The sequence below is a fragment of the Eschrichtius robustus genome, chromosome 3 (genome assembly GCF_028021215.1).
Source record: "Eschrichtius robustus isolate mEscRob2 chromosome 3, mEscRob2.pri, whole genome shotgun sequence".
Taxonomy (NCBI): Eukaryota; Metazoa; Chordata; class Mammalia; order Artiodactyla; family Eschrichtiidae; genus Eschrichtius; species Eschrichtius robustus.
Genome location: NC_090826.1, coordinates 91,022,982 through 91,045,724, shown reverse-complemented (window position 1 = coordinate 91,045,724; position 22,743 = coordinate 91,022,982). Strand labels below are relative to the sequence as shown.

Here is a 22,743-nt window from a genome sequence, read left to right as displayed (position 1 = left end):
AAAAAACAAAAAACAAAGTATGTCATAAATAGAATCAATCCTGCATCCCTTTTTTTCTTACATGTGTATAACTTTTCTAAATTATAAGGTTGGCCTAATGATGGGTTTTTATGCTTGGATTGGATCCAGTTATATGCATAACAGAGGAATGTTTATTCCATTTTTTTCTCTACTATAATCCCCAAATTTTATAAATTGAAATGAAGTGCAAAATATGAAAGTTAGAAGTAACATGAATCAACTGGGGGAAGAGGAAGTCTTCATATGTGATACTGCATGCACAGCAAAAGCTTTAATAAGAAGGAAATTAAGATTAAATCCAAGTAAAGGTGGCTGAAAGAATGTGCACTCTTTTAAAGAGTGCTTATAGTTTAATTTGATGAAGAAAACAAAATTGAGATTTTTTTCATGTAAATGTTTAACATTAAATGTAGAGCTCCCAAATCCTTCGATGATTGTGTTGAAATGGAATAACATTACTCAGAATCAGTATTGCATTAATTCTTACTATACTTCATTTTATAAAACAAGGTTAAGTATAAAATGTTGGTAGATTTGGTGAGAAATATATGCAATACTCATTTTGATTTCAAGGATAACTGTTTATTCCCACAGTCATAATATTATCAAAAACACCTTGAATAGATTTGATATCAGTAAGGAATAGATAACAAGAAGGGATGGACTTATTATATACATTATATTTTATTTTTCTGAAAAGAATAAATAGGTTACATACTGAGGCATTGTCAAGGTATGCAACTATATTGACAATTCTACTGCGTGAAAAAATGTCATGCATTTTAAATTAACTCAGCTACTTTGATTTGAATCCCAATTCATCTTGGTCATCACAGATGAACTTCAGGGTATCGTGTCTTACTGAGCTAGCACAGTGGTAGTTTGGACAGTGTTGAACTTGTAATTACTTGCAAGTTGCCCATGCAAAAAAATATATTGTCTCAGTTTGGAATTTGGAATCTCAGTTTTTATTGGTAATACATTTAAATATCAATTCAAATTGTTTCTCTGGAATTAGTGCCCACGAAGGATTTTTAGGGAAGGCAGTGTTTAAAGGAAAGGCATTTAATTGGGGTGGGAAAGTTATGAACTTTTTGGAAAAAGGGGTAGTAGCAAATGACAAAGGAAAATAAAATTATAGATGATGAGATATATGTGAGGAAAAACCTACTCAGGAAAAAAATAAATGTATATTGCTTATATGTAGGAAAACAATTTGAGATTATTGGTTATTTTGTTTTTCTGAGTATATATTATAATTGACCATTTATCTCGTAAGAGATGAAGAAGGAAGTTGAAATTATTTTCTTTTATGAATAACAATATTAATTAACCAAAGGTGAAATACCAAGTTAGTACCCTAACTAGAATAAAATTCTCCATTGTTTAGACTCAGATTTGTTCCTTAGAACTTAAGAAACATAATCCAGTTAACCAAGTGGCACAGGTGAATTCCTCTTTTACATGTTTTCTAAAAATCTGTCTACTTTTTTAAAATGTTAATTCAGACTTGATAATTTAAGGACTGGAAAGCTTAGTAGCTTGAAAGTGTTATTTGTTTAAAAAATGTCACTTATTGTAAGGATATTCTTAATAACTTGAGTCATCTAATTTATTTTTAAATTGCAAATGTATTGAAAACAAAGTTTGGACAGAAATATCATCTAGTGCACTATATGCTCTCTTAAAAAACAAATCTCTCCCAGAAAAAATATCCTAAAAACTGTTACTGATTTTAGACATAGAGTGCAGTATTTTTTTAAACTAAACTTGGCAACTGTGTAATTACCTTTCTCTCTAGGGAGAAAGTAATGAAGACACCAGTCAATAGGAAGTTAAGTGGTCATTTTCAGCTTTTAAGCCTCTGCTATTGCCCAATTGCGTTCAGTGCAGAGAGAATCCTAATTCCACAAGCCTACTTTGTGGCCAGAAAGTTGAAAACATTATGCTTGTGTCAAAACTTTTAGACCTGTCAGAATTCTTATGTTTAGATAGGATATCAGATTGGATTCCTTTTCCAAGTCTAAGTCTCATATATCCATCATAACCTGATATTTTCTGGACCTTAGCATACCTTACCAAACTAGCACTGAGGCAAGGATGATTCCAAATGGACATTTAATAAATGTTTATTAAATATCATGATTTTTGAGGGTCAAAATGTACTAGGCACTAGAGATTCAGAGGTCAATTAGGCATGATTCTTGGTTTTGACCATTTAGTAGAAAGAAAGAGACCTATGATCTATTAAGTGCAGGATGTTATCTTATAATGCTAAATGTTCAGTGGGGCACACAGGACAAAGAGGTTAATTTTAAGGGGGAAAGATTGAGGTCATGGAAAACTTCGTAGCAGAATCATGAACTAAATCCTAAAAGAAGAGGAAAGTATCACCAGGTAGACAGAGAAGGTAAAGGATTTGCAGATGTGTGTGTATGTGTAAGTAGTTAACCAATGCAAGAATTACAAATGGAAATACAGGTAATTCAGTTTTTCTAAAATCAGTCCCAGGGTGTTGGATGGAAGTAGAGAGGGGATTTAAGACCAAAGATAAGACTATAGAGGTGAGCAAAGCCTAGATCATGGTAGGAAGGAGAGGGGGGATGGCAGCTTATATTCATCATTAGCACTTTGGAACCATTGAAGTATTTTAAAGCAAAAACAGATGTGATCAGTTTTATGTTTTGTAGAGGTCATTTGGCAGCAGGATGTGGAACTGTAGGAACTAATCTTCTCAGCTCTATTCTCAGACTTGGCCTGACATGTCTTTTTCTCAAACTCTGCAAGTCAATTAATGCTATTGAGTACATGAATGATTATTCTCCAACTACTAATTAAGGTACCACCTGCCCCCTCAAATCTCCAAATTCACTTCTTGCCTCACCAGAACCAGCACCAGCACAACACATCATCATCATTATCATCATCCTCATGTCTTTCTTCTCTAAACACCCATTCTATTCCATCTGTACCAAAATTAATACAAATTATTGGTAAAACAAAAACTTCAAACTACTCCACAATACTCTGAACAGAGTTATTGCTCAATTAATGCTATTGAATACATGAGTGATTATTCCTTAGGAATTTAAATTTTTTTCTTGAAATTAAGAGACAGGAAGGTTATTGATGAAGCTTATTTCTTAAAAGTCTGCATATAGTAAAAATGACAGGAAATATTTTCATAGTCAAAATTTCTCCTCTCTTTGCGAAAGGATGCCCAGTTTTCAGCATCATTGGTTTGTGCATATGATGTGATGATAAGCAATCTCTATTTACACGTTAAGGATAATATTAATTTGATTATTCTTCACCTGAAGAGAGATTGTAATTAGAGAACAAGTTGAGTCAGAAGACATTTATCTAAAGCACAGGAGACAAAATGAATGATATAAAATTCTTAGTTATATATCAGTAAATTAAAGGCATTTTATTTGGTTGTCCAGAGTTCTTGTAATCCAAAGTTAATATAATTAATTAAAATTTTACTTTTTCTTTGTTCAAATAACATAGGATACATGTTGTTATAATAAAATGGTTATTCCCCCCCCCCCCATAAGATAGAGAAGATTCAATGGACACATTTGTGAAAACTTTTCTGGTAACTTAGAGGCATTAATTATGGGAAAATTGGAGGATACTGGGGATAAAGGGCTAAAATAGGGAAGAGGAGGTTTCACAACTAAGGTACATGTTTCTCAGAACAATTTTTCCTAATTATCAGTACTCATAATTTGTATAGCCGTATTTTAGATCCATAGAAACAATTGATTAAACACTTGTTTTATTCCTTATACTTTTTAGGGTGAAGATGGTTTTCCAGGATTCAAAGGGGACATGGGTCTTAAAGGTGACAGAGTAAGTAAAAAGACATTTGCACTAGTACATACATTTGTGTGTTTATTCTTATAATTAAATATTGCAAACACAGGATAAATAAAAATGTACTACCCGTGATATTTTTCACTTCCATTTTTATATGAAGATTAGGTGTTTTAATTTTTGTAGAGATAATATAGTATCAGTTGTTTTTTAGATGTTATGTTAAATCTCTATATGTCCCAGAACATCAATAGTTTTATATATATAAAATATATATACATAATATATAGTATATTATATATATAGTATTATTATTTACAGATATTTTCTAAAATGATGATCAAATTGTTTTATATAATTAATTCAATAGATTTGTTTTAAATTTTGTTCACATATAGTGAGCTATGCTGCCTGGAAACTGTATCTGCAACTTTTATGAGTGTTCACTATATAGTTGTCTTGAATTTTTGAATGTAGAAATAGTACACTGTTTTTCTGTTAATGAGTATCTTGAAAACAAAATTGTGTCACCTAAAGTAAATTAAATTTTATTGGGAAGATTTATATTATAACTAGCATAATAATAGTATCTAATAAATTTAAGCAAAAAAGGATACTATAGAATATTGATTTTCCTAAAATGCACAGAAAGCCTGTGTCCAGGATAGGGGCAATAACTTACACATTCCAGTTCCTAATACCTTAAATGCGAAAGCCAAGTTTAAAATAGAGACATTTTTCTTGTGTTCCAAACGGTGATTTCTAAAGTTGCTGTCATCGGGGAGGAACAATTATTTTCCCTATTACCCTGATAGGTTCTCAGGCTGGTGCCCTGTAAAATTAGACTGATGCAAGACAGATGAACAAGAGAAAAGTAAACAGAAGTTTGCTAGCATATGTATCATGATTATACATGGGAACACTCAGTGATGAGTGAGTAACTAAAAAGAATGGTTAGAACTGGGGCTTGTATAGCATTTTAGCAAAGGAACAATAAATTTTGAGCAGGAAAAGGACGAGTTTCTAGTACTGTAAATTGTGGGAAGGCAGATATATGGGAAACTAATGGTATAATAAAGGCTAGTTGTAAAGTTTGTTGCATAGATAGATTCCACTGGTACCTGCTTCTGGCTGTGGACTGGTAAGGGTCTAGTTGTCACTAGTGATTAATTTTTGTCCGTTCTAGTGGAGAGGGGAGGAAAGGCACCTTTGCAAATTTGTGCCCTGCTTTTAAGCAAGTATGGGGTGGGTAGAGAACTTTTTTTGTATCTGCTTCTTTTCAATTGCCTTCATTTCAAAATAATCCTTATGCCAAAGTGGCATATTTTGGTGTAGCATATTCAGCCAACCAACAGTATCTAATTTTGATTCTTATTTATTTTTCCTCTCTCTCTCTTTCTGCAACACAATGTATTAAAATTAATTTAATGTGATACATGGTAGCATAGGGCTTCTGTAGTTTTTCAATTTTCAGACTGCATTGAGTAGTTTATTTATTAATTGAAAGATTGATGAAATCAAATACTTTCAAGCCTCTTTGTCATATGTAATATGTGAGTAAACAAACCAAGAGTTGAAGAATATAACTTTTTGATAGGCTATAACTTCTGCCATTCAGTCTCCAAGATATTTTAAATTACAAGAACGTTGTTACTCTGTGTTTCAGGGAGAAGTTGGTCAAGTAGGTCCAAGAGGAGAAGATGGCCCTGAAGGCCCCAAAGGTCGAGCAGGTCCGACCGGAGACCCCGGTCCTTCTGGTCAAGCAGGAGAGAAGGTTAGGGAGCAACTTTAAATTCACAGGTCCTCTTGTAGATGATGTTTCACTGTCATTTTAGGGTGTTTTTAATCATCTGTGATGTAAATCTAGAAGGTTTTATTGAATTTCAATTTTTTGAATTTCAGTTTCATATCCATATTACTACTTAGAAGTATAATCATGAGACGGGCACATTTATCCTCTTTCACTCTTCCTTATTTTCTAGTCCCTTCTGCTTCCATTGGCCATGTAGAATCAACCACTCTTAATGCTCTTCTATATTAAAAGTGCAGAATTTGAGCGTGATTAATGAAGGCTGAAAGAACCAATCAAAGATGGTCTACTTATTATTTTCAAACAACTTGAATCATCTTTGGCCCTCAAACCAATATGTCCTTTTTTCACTCTTTCCACATAAACATATATTTTTACAGGATAAATGTTTTAAAACATACTGATGTTCAGGCCAAACTTGAAAAGGTTTTAATTTTAATCTGGGGTTAGCTCAAGCATCACTATGTTTTAAAATATCCCCAGATAATATTAATATTCATTGCTTTAAGAGCCACTGGGCTATATGCATTATGTCAAAAAATATTTGCAATCATTATACTTACATTTAGATAGAACATTAGGCAACATTGAAATTATACCTTCGTAGAATATTTAGTGATATTGTAAACGTCTTATAATGAACCTGAAGTTAAATTAAGACAAAACTAGAAATATCTATGACAAGTGCTTTCCGATTATGTACACTGAAGGAAAATATAAATAATAATTATCTCTAGGTGATATAAATCAAATGATTTCCTTTTTTTTGTAAATATGACTATTGTCCAGTTTTTATATTGAGCATGCCATTATTCTATAAATATGGAAATTCCATGCTATGTAAGAAAATTGTCGTCTCTGCCCCTTACCCTCCTGTCCCAGAAGGAAAATATATAAGGATTATATAAGAATTGTGACTAGACAAATAAAAAATCATTTCCTCATGTCATTATGAGTCATCTGATATAGTAGTTCTTCTACAGTTTCATACTCTCAGTTGTGGTTTGTAAACTGATGAATAATGTCATCGTGTTTAGGCAACAGAGGGAAAAGATAGGGTTGGGGGAACAAGCGCTTACAAGGCCTATGACCCTTCTACTTAAAGTGTTCACTTGCCAATAGTTACGGATATTCCAGGACCTTCCTCTTTTCTCAACTCCACTGTATTTTGTGTAAACGGTCCCACAAACTATTCTGAGGCATCAAGACTTTACCCCGCAGTGCTTCATCTTTCACCTTTCATTAGTATTTTCCCTTTTATTGAAGTTGCTTATCACCACACTGAAAATACAAAGAAATTTTCTGTCTGGATTTATTTTTAAATGACTCTAAAATGAATGAATTTACATTCTAATGTAGTAATTAACATAGACTACAAAAGTTTTCTGATAATAATTAGAGCATTTCATTAACCTTGAAATCAGTAGCATAAAACAAGCTGTGGTAACTTACTCTATCCAAGGGGACATCATTATAAGTATGCTTCTTAAGGCTTGTTTGAATGTCTGTTTACCTATGCAGTGTTGATCATGAATCAGACAACTGTTTAGTTCAACCTATAATAACAAGGTCATAAAGTATATTCCTAATTTCTTGCCTTGCTTCATCCAGTAAAATATTTATTTTTTCATAAAATCCTGCTCATCTATTAATGTTTTATATATAGTAATTTGAACTTGTTTGTTTTTATTCTTATTTCACTTAAAATGCACATGGGAAATAATGATACTATGTGTCTGTTAATGTTTAAGACTTTGATAAATAATATTTTATATATGAAATGTGCTTTCCTAAGATCTTAAGGAAAATGTCACAGTAAAATTCCACAAACATATTCTATTCAATTCATTTATTTATTTATTTATTTATTTATTTATTTTTAAGAAATTCACGTTCTTTTATTTATTTATTTATTTATTTATGACTGTGTTGAGTCTTCGTTTCTGTGCGAGGGCTCTCTCCAGTTGCGGCAAGTGGGGACCACTCTTCATCGCGGTGCGCGGGCCTCTCACCATCGCGGCCTCTCTTGTTGCGGAGCACAGGCTCCAGACGCGCAGGCTCAGTAGTTGTGGCTCACGGGCCCAGTTGCTCCGTGGCATGTGGGATCTTCCCAGACCAGGGCTCGAACCCGTGTCCCCTGCATTGGCAGGCAGATTCTCAACCACTGTGCCACCAGGGAAGCCCTCAATTCATTTATTTTAATTTTATTTTCTCTCTACTCATGTTTTTAAATTAATGCTTTGTTCAGGGGGCCAATTTCGTTAGTTTAGCATTTTAAACCTCTTAGTATTTGTTATACATCTTTGGGCTTCACTGTAATTTATAATTTGTTTCAGCACTTTCAGATTGAGAGGTAATCTCATTGCACTGGAAGAAAATAGCTGCATATGCAAGTTCCCACCTGTAGGAATTAACACTCCACAAAAATCATTATTTAGCTGTATCTCTCACCATTTGATATTTATTAACCCAATTTACTCAGACATTTGAATAAAAGAAGAAACTTTGCTCAAAAATCAGGTTCAAATTTCTTAGTATAGTTATTTAAACTTTCCTTATTCAGCAAAAAAAAGTTAACTTATGATTGCTTGCTTTATATTTACAGTGAGAAATGAAATAATTTTATCAAATAGATTACCTTTAGTTGGAATGATAAGATCTACATGCAGCTCTATCTACATCCATTAATTTTAAATAGTATTTAATGTTCATAAAACTTAGGTGATTTCTTAGCATATTCTTCAGTTCACAAACAGTCCTAGAATTCTTTTTACTCAGTGTTCGATGTCACTAAAGAAGGCACTGCCACTTAGACAACAGAGGTTAAGTTAGTGAACATTATAACATTAGGAACATTTTTTTCCCTATTCAAATTAAGAAATATAATGAAAGTAAAGAATGGCAAAAACTTGCAAATCTTCCTTTCAAATGTGCAAATATGTGGTTCTAACTTCTAGAAAAATGACTAAAAGCATCATTTAAACTTAATTCATCTTAGAATTGATTATTATTATTATTATTATTTTAACTTTAGGGGAAACTTGGTGTTCCAGGATTACCGGGATATCCAGGAAGACAAGGTCCAAAGGTAAAATATTTAGCTTGATTTTTACAGTTTATCAGCATTTTGTAGATACACTTAAAATTAATCATCTATGGTTACCTTTCAGTTTGTAATACAGAGATGATGAATCCTTAAAATATAATCTTATAAGGGAAAGTCAGAGGCGGTGTGGGCACCTGGGGTGCAGAGAGTTCAAAGATCCTAGGTGAGTTTGGATTGGAGTATTTTGGAGACTGACTCATGAAAGGAAGGCACAGTCAGCCACTTCCTTGTAAGTGGAATAAGGACTATTCCAGGGCAGTATATTAATATATATAGAAGTTTTAAGTAGATGACAGGTGATGGATAATAGCTTTTGATTTCCTTTCTGGTACCCTGAAGGTTTGAATTACCACTTATATTTTTTTTAAAGAAAGAATAACTCTTCTTTCATCCTCTTTATTTTCCCTCATTTCCACAGAACTTGTTTCCTAGGGCTACTGTAACAAATCACCACAAACTTGGTGACTTAAAACAATGGAAATTGACTTTGTTACAGTTCTGGAGTCCAGAAGTCTAAAATCAAGGTGTCAGCAGGCCCATGCTCCCTCCAAAAGCCCTGTGGGAGAATCTGTCCTTGCCTCTTCCATCTTCTGGTGGCCCCAGGCACTTTTTGGCTTGTGTGCAATCTCTGACCCCTTCTCCACACAGATTTTTTTCTGTGTCTGTATCTTCTCTTCTTATAAAGACACTTGTCATTGGATTTAAAGACCACTTGGATAATTCAGGATATTCTCATTTCAAGATCCTTAACTTAATCACATCTACAAAGACCCCTTTTTCCAAATAAAGTAATAGTTGCAGATTCTAGAACATTTGGATATTAGATATATCTTTTGCAGGGGCACCATTCAACCCATGCACTCAATGCACTCAAATTCTATTTTTGACTATTTGAAATATACATATTTTAAGCAAAAAGAAGATGTTTTAAAAATACATGTTTACCTTGGTGTAGTAATTTTCCTCGAGCTAATTATAAAACTTTGCTAAGGCTGCATTTGATGTATTGACTAGTTACATTAAACGGTTAAATGATTTAATATGTAAATTTTGGTTTTTTATATTAAGGTAATTATATGCACATGAGATTATCTATCTATTTATCTATTATTTATCTACCTATATCTTTGTCATCTATCTATCCCTGTTTGATCCATTCAGGCTAGACAGGTTTAGTATATAAGAATACATCCTGGTTGGGTATAATAAACCCCAAATATATATTTATTAATAAGTTTCACAGATAAACAATGAGAGACAAAAATATCCTCCCTCCTGACTAATGTGAACTGCATGCACTTGTGACTCATCATCATGTGGCAACAGTATTTTAGGCTTGCTATGTGGTTTTGTCCTATAATATTTCACTGAATTTCTAGAATATATATTTCCTTGTATGCTAGGAGGTAATTGAGCCTTTCTGAAATAAGATTCATTTAATCTATGATTTTAAAATAATGCAAGCATCATTTATATGTTTCTGGCTACATTTAGAACACTGATTAATAATTTTTACCTTTTAAATACTGTGTCTAATACATTGTCCTGTCACCTAGTTACCTGCCTTTCAAATGTCAAGCATTTTAACAAGTGCTTTGAGTAAAAGAAGATATTTACTTAACCCACAACTTTAAACTATTCTTAGATTATTTGGTAAATTTTTTATCTAATTACTAAATTGAGTTGCAATGCGGTGGTGTTTAGATTTAAAAATGGAAAACGTTTTTTACATGTTACATGAATGAGTACAATTTTCTATTAAGTGTTTATTTGACATTTTTATCTTTTTCTGTTTTTCCTAAGTCAATCCTCTATTCAGTATTCATTGACTTATTTTTATTTACAAAATGGACCAGAATGACTAGAGAGAAATATTTCTTCCTAGAGGAATCAAACATTTTATTTTTACCCTTTAACCTAAATGTCTGAAATTTTGGTCTTTATTTTTTTCTATTACTTTTCTTCATAACTTTTTTCTATGGTCAAAAACATTTATGTTTCTCAGTTCTAAAACAAAAAATGATGGATACATCAAAGATCAAAGATAGCTTCATATTTTTTCCTATGTGGAAGCCAATGAATTTTGGATAGATTTAAGTCTTTATTGTACTAAAAATGAAATTCAGCTGCTAATCCCTTTCAAGCAATTTAAGGACTATAATTAGGCAATATAATTTATCCAATATCTTACTAGTAATATAAACCATACTGAGTATTTAAAAGATGCACTGCCATATGCACTATAAAATGATAGCTATTTCAAAAAGTAAAATCTATTTTAAGGTAGGATTCATTTATATTTAAAACAGAATTTAAAATAATTTTGAAATTTTCAGTTCACCGAAAGAGCCAGTTTCACTATTAACCTTTGACTTTTTGGCCTTTTGTTGGCTGTTTATTTTTTCCATTTAAAAGCAGATAATGTCTTTTCATGGAAACTGTATATTTTGGTGATAATTTTTATGTGAGAAAAGAAGAAGAATATGCCCATATATTACAAACTGTTTAGTTGGTGGATTGGACATTTTTGTCTATTTCCCATAAATTTCTATGAGCAGAAGCCATGTAAGAAAATAAATTTATTAAACATGAAATTGATGCATAAGAGCAATTTATTTGAATGGAGTCTCTATAAATGTGTTTGTGTTCTACTCAGGACAGATGAATATTTGTCCTCAAATTGAATTTGATAGAAGTGAATTACTTTCATATTGGATTATACTCACTTGTCAAATTCCTAGAGTAGTCACATAGTAATATTCTACCAGGTATAACTATCTGATTCTCTCTAGAGAAAGAGAGAAGGCTTTGAAAACCCTTCAAAAAATATCATTTGCAGACATTTTCCCCCATTGTGTATTACATGTCCTAACAATTGTCCTCAGGTTGATCACATAGTGGTCTCTGTAAGCATGAATTAGAATATATTGCTAAACAAGTCCTAAAAAGAAGTTTAGCAGCTCATCCTAAGTTTTGTCCATCAAATCCCATAAGGCTTCATATACAATTTTCCTTACTTGTGGAGGAAATATAAATTATAACATCCATTCTGTATGTATCACCTGGGGAAATTGCAGGGTCCAGGAATGCAATGCCAGAGAGTCTGTCTCAGTATGTCTGCAGTGGGATTTGACAGTCCACGCTTTTAGCAGTCACCCCAGATTATTCTGATACAGAGGAGGCATTTACCACTTGGAGAAAGATTACGTTAGGTTAGTTCAATCCAAATGAGTGTAAACTGAAATAGACTCACAGGCATAGAAAACAAACTTATGGTTACCAAAGGTGAAACGGAGAGGGAGGGATAAATCAGGAGTTTGGGATTAAGAGATACACACTACTACATGTAAAATAGATAAACAAGGACCTACTGTATAGCACAGGGAACTATATTCAATATCTTGTAAAAACCTGTAATGAAAAGAATCTGAATAAAGAATACAGATATACATATGTGTAACTGATTCACTTTATACCTGAAACTAATACAACATTGTAAATCAAAAACAAACAAGCAAACAAAACAAAACACAAAGATGTATTCAAGTCAAAGAAGGCTTTGTTACATCTTCCTCAGTGCATGGGGAAGTGTGTAAAATCTTCATGTCTACTACTCTTTGCTAGACATTTTACACATTATTGCATTTAATCCATGCACTGGTCTGAATAGGAAAATAGTGTTTGGAAGCCCCCCAGCCCACCCCTCCCAGGGTCTCATAGTTATTGGTAAGTTGAGGAGCAAGGATTGAACCCTAATCTGCTCTATTTCATGATACAATGATGAGGCAAACCAATCACAGTCATGTTCAAAGGAATCTCTCAGCAGATGAAAATCTGGATATATGTACAAGGTAAAAGAGGGGAATCATATTCCATTTGTAAAATGTAGCTGTTTGTGGATTAAATTACATAATGCTTTTACAGTGCTTATTACATCTTTAATCATTATTTATTGTTAGCTATTGTTATCATTTTTATACCTTACTTTCCTTTATTCTGATTTCCTATAAGTTTCAAAGTACCTGTAAGATGCAGATGATTGCTCTCATTTTGTAGAAGAAAAAACTGTACTCATAATTATACTATAGTAATGTACCCAATTACTTAGGTGAATGCATGACAAACATAAGTCTTGAATTTATGTCTTTGGAATCCCACAAACAGATTTTAATGCTGAACTGTCTGACTTAGACTCTCAGTTAGATCTAACCACATTCAAACATCAAACAGAAAAGATGGAAGAAGATTTTTAGTCTTTATGATTTGACCCAGTTCTAAAGGTGTAAAATACTCAACTAGAAAGTGATAAGTATAAGAATACAATAATGTTAATTCAGGAAAAATATTTTATAAATTTCCTATTTTAATATTTGATTATTCATGCTTGTGAAAAATAAAATTTTTTTCAGAGTTGAAGCAAGTATGTAGAATTATAAGTCAAAAATTTATTTTATATGAAATGCCCTTTAATTGCTGTTTACTAATATGAGAAATGATATATTTGATTAATTAATTTCCTTAAAGTTAAAAACTAAAATGTTTTATCAATTCATGTTTTCAATGCTTCCAGGATTTCAGGTGTCACTGTAAGTTCATTTTTAAGTACATGAATGGAGGTTGTATGGTATCTTAAATTATATTTTTGATTTGAATGCTACCAGCTTGCGAGAATCATTGTGTTCCAAAAGACTTTCAGCTTGTGGCTAAAAATGTTAGTTACTGTACTCATTGTTTATTATTTTTATTTTTGTAGGGTTCCACTGGATTTCCTGGGTTTCCAGGTGCCAATGGAGAGAAAGGTGCCCGGGTATGATATACAAGTATATTGTTCTGGACTATCTAATGTAAATGTTCTTACATGAGTACCTATCTCTCAGCACCAGACTCACAATTTACTGTGATATACTGCGTATTGAAACTGTTTGAACTGTCTTTGGCAGGGTGTAGCTGGCAAACCAGGCCCTCGGGGTCAGCGTGGTCCAACGGTAAGTACCTTGATTTAAAATAATGATTTTCATTTTTCATTTAACTCTCCTATTTTCTTCAAAAATAAAAACTGATCCCGTGCCTTTAGATCTGCTTGGAACTAGATCAATTTCATCTTTGCTCTTATGTGCAGGGTCCTCGAGGTTCAAGAGGTGCGAGAGGTCCCACTGGGAAACCTGGTCCAAAGGTATCATCAGCACTTGTTCCATTTGGGCTTTCCTGTAAGTTCCTCTTCCAGAGGATGGATGTTAACAGAAGGAATCAAAACTGATTTTTTCCGGTTTTTGTGTTGTTGTTGCCAGGGCACTTCAGGCGGTGATGGTCCTCCTGGCCCTCCTGGTGAAAGAGTAAGTACAATACAGTCATAGCATATAAAGTAAATATTAATATGTTGCAAATGTTTAAATTTCTGGGAAAAGTTACAGTTACATGTGTCTGCAAATACATGTACACAGTCATCCACAAAATCTAGTCAGAGTTTAAAAATTCCTATTCTTATTTACTTTCCTAAAAAAAGCTTAATCAATTATGTGCTACTAATTTTGTTATAGAAATGAGAGAAATTATATGTCTAATTGGCCTATGATATCAACTTTTAAACAAAAAGAATTGTTTTCTTTTAAATACACATGTAACACCTATGCCTTCTTCTCCACTCCTCTTGCTTTCCATACTGATATTCACTTTGTTCCTGGAGCTGGCAGCAGCATTATGCTGGTAAAATGCAAGCTACCAGTAACCATTAAGTCACAATCAATATACATTCAAGTCAAAATAAAACATCTATTCCAGTAAATAGGAAAAATATTTAGTAATTTGATTTTCAATTGATATAAAATAAAGCTAAATATACATAAGTAAGCATGCCCTTTATTTGGTTTTGTTTTTTTTTTTGGCAAAATATAGCATTTTTTGTAGCCAGATTTTTAAAAAGCTATCCTCTTGAAAGAATTTTAAATATTCTGTATTACTGACAAAGAAATTAGATCATGACTTAATATTCTATAATTTTAATATTATACATTCTTATATTATTGAAATTTATAATAGATGTTTCACAAAAAGTAAAACAGAAATACCCTCTGACGTATAACTTAAAGCTGAGAATAAGTATTTTTTTTAAAAATAAACTTTCTATTTGTGAAGAAAAGTCACTAGATTGGACTCAAGAATAAACATTTAATTCCAGTTTTTTCAAATCTTTGGTTCAAATTTAATTAACTTTCTATTAAATGTTTCTCACTCTTGATGAGCTATTCCTAAATTAAGTTCATCCTGTACATTTTGACTTCATAAATAAAACAATACATTTGAAATATTTTATGTCAAAGTCATTTTAATAAGAATATACAGCTAAATTAATTAAAATGGCTAAATCATTAAATGGAGTAGAACCATTTAACAAATTGTAGCATAACTAAGAGTTTTGCCTTTAAAGCGCAAACTATTCTCTTTACGTATTTTGTTTATACATTCCAAAATTTCATGATCAACTATAAATCTTTATGATTTTATTTTGGAACACAACAGTGTAACCCAAGAACATGATCGCTTGTAATTGTAAAGACACTTTCAGAATAAGAAAAGTATATTCTGAGGATCAAAGTAAGGTTGATTTCAAAAAAATTTTTTAAGTAAGCTTGAAACCATTCCCAAGAAACATTTATACATGTTTTAAGTATACAGAATATATTTCTTGTGTTCTGTGTAGTTGATCAGACATTTTCTACCTAATATATCCTCATTTTCTGCAAAGAATTTTAAGTATCATGAACTATTTGTTATGTCTTAGGCACACAGTTGAAGAACAATGAAAGTAATATCACAAAAATGTTTTCTTCAAACTATATGACTTGGGAGGTTCAAGGAGAGAATTTTGCAGCACAATTGGATTAGAAATGAAAAATACCCATTTTTGCCCATTTCAATGACCTTCTTTAAAAATATATTTATGTGTGTGTATGTATATATATAGTATTATACGTAAAAATAATATATATTATATATATAAACACCCATTAGGATATTCTACAAGTTAAATATGATCCCTCATACTCATGATTTGCAGAGCATGGATGCCTGCTATTAAAGACTTAGTTAATACAGCTTTTACTTGGGTCTAAGATGATAAGATTTAGCAAAAACAAAACAAAACAAAATAAAAACAAAACAACTAAGACACCCAAATAAACTGAATTTTAAGTAAACAATGAATAATTTGTGGCATAAGTATGTCCCTTGCAATATTTGGGACATATTACAATTATTCATTATTTATCTAAAATTTAAATTTTATTAAACATTTGGTATTTTATCTGGCAACACTAATTGGGTTCCAACACTATCTTTACACACTGAGTCTTTACGTAATTTCTACCTCACCTGGAAACTATCTTGATTAATACAAAGAGAATGTTTCAACATGTTTTTGTGTAATTGTATGTAGAAAGACCCACTTTTTCTTCTTTATTTTCTCTGGAGAAGTGATTTTTGAAATTTTTCTTTAAGAAATTTAAATTCAAAATAAAGTTTTATTTTGAAAAGGAGCAAAAAATTAAAAGTAAAGAAATGACAATTTATGAAATTAGGATAGTAGAGCTTACTATATAACCTAACGGAATACTATATTTTAAATTTTGAATTTAAAATGGTTTTTGGTTTATAATTTTCTTGCCCTTATGATAGATATTTAAGAATGATAGTTTTATATTTTAATGAGAGTACCAAAATTTCTAAGTTCCAAATATTTTCCCAGTGTTTTTGGTAATTACATGAGATATCTATTTTTTTAATGACATATCTAACTTTGAAGTTTCTTTTTGATTTTAAGATAAGATGTTGGTAACAGCAATAATTTGTGCTGATTTCTGAACTATCATTGGCTTGAGAATGGTAATGAAATTTCCTGTGGGAAGGCTAAATTGATAAATTGAAGAGAGTAAATTATATTAAAGATCAACTTTAGTAAACTTTATTTTTTATTTAAGTATAAATAAATTCTAACATAATTTTATTACTTAAGAAATTTTATTTATATTATGTTCCATTTTATATATATTCCTTTTAGGAATATAATTATCATGTTCTGGTCATATAAAGGATTATCTTTCACCATCCTTTTGCTGCGACCAATGTAGTCCTTGTAATAGGGTCTACTTTATGCCTTTTAAAGATATGTGAATCTAAGTGTTGAATAATATAGTTAATTAAGCCAAGAGCTGAATTAAGTCAAGAGCAATATTATTAATGTATATTTGGATTTAATATTAATGAGAATAATTATATAATAATGTTCTTTTCGTCTTATCTACAAAAGAAGTTTATACATGAGTAAAATGAGATAGTGACATCCTCAAAAATAAATACATTTTAAATATAGAGATTAGTTAAAGGTATCCTCTATGGTCTTTTTGAGATAGTCACTTTTTTTTTCTTTTAATTTTGTATGACTGTAGAGTCGGAACATTTATAGAATCAATTTTAAAAATAATTTTTCTTTTTGGGGGCTATGGACTTGAAATATCCTCCATTTATGGATGTTTGTAGCCAGTGTTGAAAGTAGATTATCTACAGGGTTCCTGATATATCCATGTTCTATTCACTTTTAATATGAATTCTAAATATTTACAGTGTTCTCCAGCTAAGACCATTGATGTGATGTGCAGTTTTGAGTACTGAATAGTATGGAAGATCATCCATTTTGCTTTTAAACTACCCTAGACTCGCTTGTTGTAATGCAATTGTTCTGCCATTATGGTAAAGAAGCTGTATTTTATATTGTTCTTTATCTGTAGAAATAAACTGCAACCTGTAAAGATGTGCCTTATAAGGTATGTTCTTAAATTTCCCCACTGCTTTTTCTCTTCAGGGTCCTCAAGGACCTCAAGGTCCAGTTGGATTCCCTGGACCAAAAGGCCCTCCTGTAAGTGTCATGGTTTTTCTTTCTCTTTCTTCATTTGACAATGTTTTCAAATTTTGAAAGTCATAGCTTTTATATTAAATAATATCTGGATACAAATATGGATAAAAATTCCTATAAAAACAAAATTGTGCTTAATAATGCCAAAGAGTATGTATTTTCAGCTTATGAAGTTTATCAAATGTTTCTGAATCTAATTTAAATATATCTTATTAAATATTCCTTCAAAGTATATCAAAACTAGAACAACATGAATATTATTCTCTCAACTACTCTTCTACTGCAATGAATATTATTGACAGCCTTAAAAATCATTACTGAATCTTAAATATTTGGTATATCAATTTCTTTTTTAGCTTCCATTATCCAATATATCCTTCTTCAAAATGTCACTTCCTAAATATTCTCCAACATTCTGACATTACTTATATCACATTAAGATCTATTTATTTATATTTACTATTTTTGCCTCTATAATGTATTTTTCTTAGAAAATGTAATGATAACCCTTCCTGAATCATTTCCTTTTTATAAAAGTTGTTTAGAACCACAGTCTGTAGAATATCTTCATCAAATATTTTCACAAGGTTAATTGAAATCTTTTACTTTCGCACAAATATTCGTGGGAATATAGAACATGCTCAGTGCTCAGCTGCTTTTTTCTCTCTCTCTTTTTTTTTTTTTTTGGCAACCTATTCAGTTTATTTATGAGTTAGAATCAACTTACTGTCTTAGTCCGTACCGACTGCTATAACAAAAAAACACAGATTGTGTAGTGTATAAACAGTAGAATCTATTTGTTAGAGTTCTGAAGCCTGGAAGTCCAAGATCAGCATCCCAGAATGGTGAGGTGAAGACCCTCTTTCGGGTAGCAGACTTTTCACTGTCTACTCTCTGGAATCTCTTTTATAAGTCACTAGTTCCATTCATGAAGGTTCCATGAAGGTGACATAAGCACTGCCCAAAAGTTCCATCTACTAATAACATCACCTTTGAGGGTTAGGATTTCAACATCTGAATTTCAAGGGGACACAGACTTTCAAACCATAGCACCCACCTGTCTAAGGAAATTGTTCTCACAGTGTGGTCCCTGGACCAGAAGATCAGCAGCACTTGCAATTCGTTAGAAATGCAACGTCTTGTCTCCACCTCACTCACCTAATCAGAACTCTAGGAGAGGGGCCCTGTCTGTGTCTTAACGAACTCTCTAGATAGTTCTGATGCATGCTAATGTTTGTGAACCACTGTTCTAGTCCAGAGTAGACCATGCTATTCAAACTTTAATGTGCATGTAAATCATGTTGGTATTTTGTTAAAAATGTAGATTTTAAATCAGTAGGTCTGGGATGGGTCTTGAGACTTGACATTACTGGCAAATGTCTAGATGATGCCAATGCCAGTGGTCAATGGGCCGTACTTTGAATAGCAAAGTTCAAAAATGTTTTGGCTGAGAATAGACCAACATAGTTTGAATATTATCTATGCTGTAGGAAACTAAGTATAGTTAAAATTTTCAGTCAGTGATTTGAGAACCAAATGTTTTCTCAATGTAATAATACCAATAACTAATTCCTAGTGACAGTTTTACTCACATCCTGGTTATTTTCACTTAACGGCACATTGATATAGATTTTTGGCTGAATATTTTAAACTGATTTTTGAACTGAATCTTTTTTTAAATTTTTATTGGAGAATAGTTGATTTACAATGTTGTGTTAGTTTCAGGTGTACAGCAAAGTGAATCAGTTATACATATACATATATCCAATCTTTTTTAGATTCTTTTCCCGTATAAACCATTACAGAGTATTGAGTAGAGTTCCCTGTGCTATATAGTAAGTGCTTATTAGTTATCTATTTTATGTATAGTAGTGTGGATATGTCAATGCCACTCTTCCAGTTTAATCCTCCCCCCTCCTTCTCCCCTGGTAACCATAAGTTTGTTTTCTACATCTGTTAAACTGAATCTTTTTGGCAAAACCACAACAACATGCACCTTGTGAGAGGAAGTTATGTGAGGATTTTTATATATGCCAATATTTCAAACATTGTACATCCCAATGTTCTCATTTCTAATAATTATATATAATTTAAATAATTATAGTTAGTCAAATATAGTCCAGTAGCAATCTTGCATAAATGAACGATTCAGAAAATTATAAATTAAGATGTTAGAAATTTAAATAAATGTTACAAATGATATTTTTAAACATGTTGAAAATCATTTATAAGTAAATAAATATATTCTCCAATTTAAAAAAAATTAATTAATTTTTTTGCTGCGTTGGGTCTTCGTTGCTGCATGCAGGCTTTCTCTAGTCGTGGCGAGCGGGGGCTACTCTTCATTGCGGTGCGCGGGCTTCTCATTGCGGTGGCTTCTCTTGCTGCAGAGCATGGGCTCTAGGCGCGAGGGCTTCAGTAGTTGTGGCTCACGGGCACTAGAGTGCAGGCTCAGTAGTTGTGGCACACGGGCTTAGTTGCTCCACGGCATGTGGGATCTTCCCGGACCAGGATGGAACCCGTGTCCCCTGCACTGGCAGGCAGATTCTTAACCACTGTGCCACCAGGGAACTCTTGTTCTCCAATATTTTTATATTGAGTTTGAATAACCCCCTCTTTCTCTGATTACTTTCAAACGTGATTTTAGCTCACATATTCGAAAAATGAATTATTTATTGTGAAATACTGACTTAAATGCTGAAACTCTCTTACTTTTTAAAATAATTTTAGACACTGTGTTTAAAATATTATTTTTATCACTAACAGTCTTGCTCTATTACAGCAAACATATCAAGAAAAGTTGTTATCTATATTATTGTGTTATGAAAGGATTAATACAAATAGCTAGTATTAAACAAAGGATAATATAGATACTGTCTGTATATAATATTGTTTACTCACTATTTCAGTTTTGTTCCAAATGTAATATTGTCATGCAAAGTTGCACATACAGAGAAGTAAAAATATTGTTGCAAAAATGATTTTGCACATAAGATTCTTTCGTAAGTATTTTGAAGCCATGTGCATAGATCATTGTTTAGCAACATAAAATCCAGTGATATGTGTAGCTTCAACATTATCATACCGTTTATATTTGTACAAATTGTTAAGAAGTTTCCCTCATGTAATATAATTTTATTGTCAAGAAAGCCATTTTTTCCTCAAACTTTTTCAGTCCATTCTCTCATGTATCTTTCAACAAGTTTTGAGCCATTGATCATGCATTCATTTTGTCTCTAAGGAGTATTAGAAGTATAATAAATGCCTACACTTGAGAAACATGTAGTTGGCTTGGAAAGACATGACACTGTTAAGGAACATTGCTTTCACTGCTAAACAAAATGAGTTTTATACTCTATTTCTCTGACAAATGAAACATTAGTGCGTGAAATAAGAGTACCTATCATTTCTCTGCTATGTAGTTTTATAACATATAGAAAAGAACTGTCTTCATTTCTTTGATATTTAGAAGGAGGGATTCAGGTAGAGGGATAGAACCAAGCTCCTCTTCCTTCAAATTAATTGATTCATTTTCATTGTAATCAGGAAATATATATATATATATATACATACACATATATATGTTAGATATATACATAAAAAATAAATGAAAAAAATATATATATATTCACACAGACACATGTGAAGTATGGATTAAGCACTTGGAATGTTCATGTTTAGAGTCTGTTAAACTCATGCCAGTGTCAGCATATAGTTATCCCGATTAAAAAAATTAGGTGATTAGGATTTATAACATGACTACTATAAGATACATTCTATTTAGAGAAAAGTCAAAACTCAGTGCCAGTGTGAAGTGAAAAACATCTTAACATTTATTTATAAGTGTCGCTTCACGGATTGCTTTGCTGTATATGCACCCCCCCACCCATTTAGATGAATTTGTTGTCACTACTCTTCACCAACAATATTAAAGGGGCAGTCTATTTTGATCAATAAAATTATTATATTTAAATTAATGCCATGAAATTATTTGGTAATTAACATGTTTATTTTATTGGATAGTAGTGTGAAGCCATTAAAATTACTTAGGATTAATCACTTAATATTAGGAATAAATACTTAAGAAAAGTGATGATGATATGAATTCTTTATATAGTCTATTTACACTGCTCCCACAGGATATGTAGGAAAGCCATTAAAAGTCATGTTGCATTCATCCCACGTGACATTTTTTAGATGTAAGATCACTGTTTTAAAGAGTTATAATATTTTACAATAAAAGTGTAATCTATACTTTTCACATCAGCAAATATAACGAGATATTTAACTTTTATATTTACAGATTTGCTAAAAAACATGTAAATGACTTATACTGATTGCAAAACTCATCATTTGAGATGCACTTTAGCGTGGTGGAAAAAAAGCACCTGACTCATGTTTATTATCCTTTAGCTGTTGCCCTCTATAATTTTAGTTAAAACTTTCACTACTGCCCTCAATTAAGGGCATATTTATTCCCATATGTATCAAAATAGTGATAGAGCACAGGATTTGTTTTTATTTACTATTTTGAAATACTGAACCTAGATGAGGTCCACTAGCAATCAACTACTTATTTATGTGTCTCACCTCTAAACCGAGAACGATACACCTAATGCCTAATACATAGATATGTAATATATGTTTTTGAAAGAAGGGATGGGTAGATGATATCCAAGAACATTTTGGGGACTTGGTTAAAAACATTCCAGTTTTGGTCCTTTGGGTGAATGGGAATAGAATCACTGAGATGGTCCTGGAAAAATATGAACAGATCACTGAGCAAGCTATGATCTTGTGAAATATCATAACAGGCTTTAATTAGAGCTGATAATTTAACCAGTGTGTCAATAAAGATGCAATCAGGAAGCAGAGCTGGTACTAGTCACTGTCGGGAAGGCTTTCCACTGAAATGTTATAACCAAGCTAGAAAAAGTCTTATTCCAGTGGGAAAAAAGCTATCTGTGAAAATGATCTTCTTTTGAAATACTTTTTTTCAAACTCAATTTACAAAGAATTGATATTTGAAAATAGATTTACATAAATAATGCATTTTTAAATAAATAAGTAGGTTTATTC

The 22,743-nt window shown here is 31.8% G+C and overlaps 1 protein-coding gene across 2 annotated transcripts in view; it reads left to right on the top strand.

The window, feature by feature from the left end:
* COL11A1 (collagen type XI alpha 1 chain) overlaps nucleotides 1-22,743 on the top strand; it is a 208,656-nt gene that overhangs the window by 110,263 nt on the left and 75,650 nt on the right. For both annotated transcript variants that reach the window (XM_068540413.1, XM_068540414.1), the window contains exons 29-36: nucleotides 3,826-3,879; nucleotides 5,510-5,617; nucleotides 8,688-8,741; nucleotides 13,513-13,566; nucleotides 13,700-13,744; nucleotides 13,879-13,932; nucleotides 14,048-14,092; nucleotides 17,614-17,667. In XM_068540413.1, coding sequence (XP_068396514.1) covers nucleotides 3,826-3,879; nucleotides 5,510-5,617; nucleotides 8,688-8,741; nucleotides 13,513-13,566; nucleotides 13,700-13,744; nucleotides 13,879-13,932; nucleotides 14,048-14,092; nucleotides 17,614-17,667 — 468 coding nt within the window. The remainder of the gene's footprint in view (nucleotides 1-3,825; nucleotides 3,880-5,509; nucleotides 5,618-8,687; nucleotides 8,742-13,512; nucleotides 13,567-13,699; nucleotides 13,745-13,878; nucleotides 13,933-14,047; nucleotides 14,093-17,613; nucleotides 17,668-22,743) is intronic.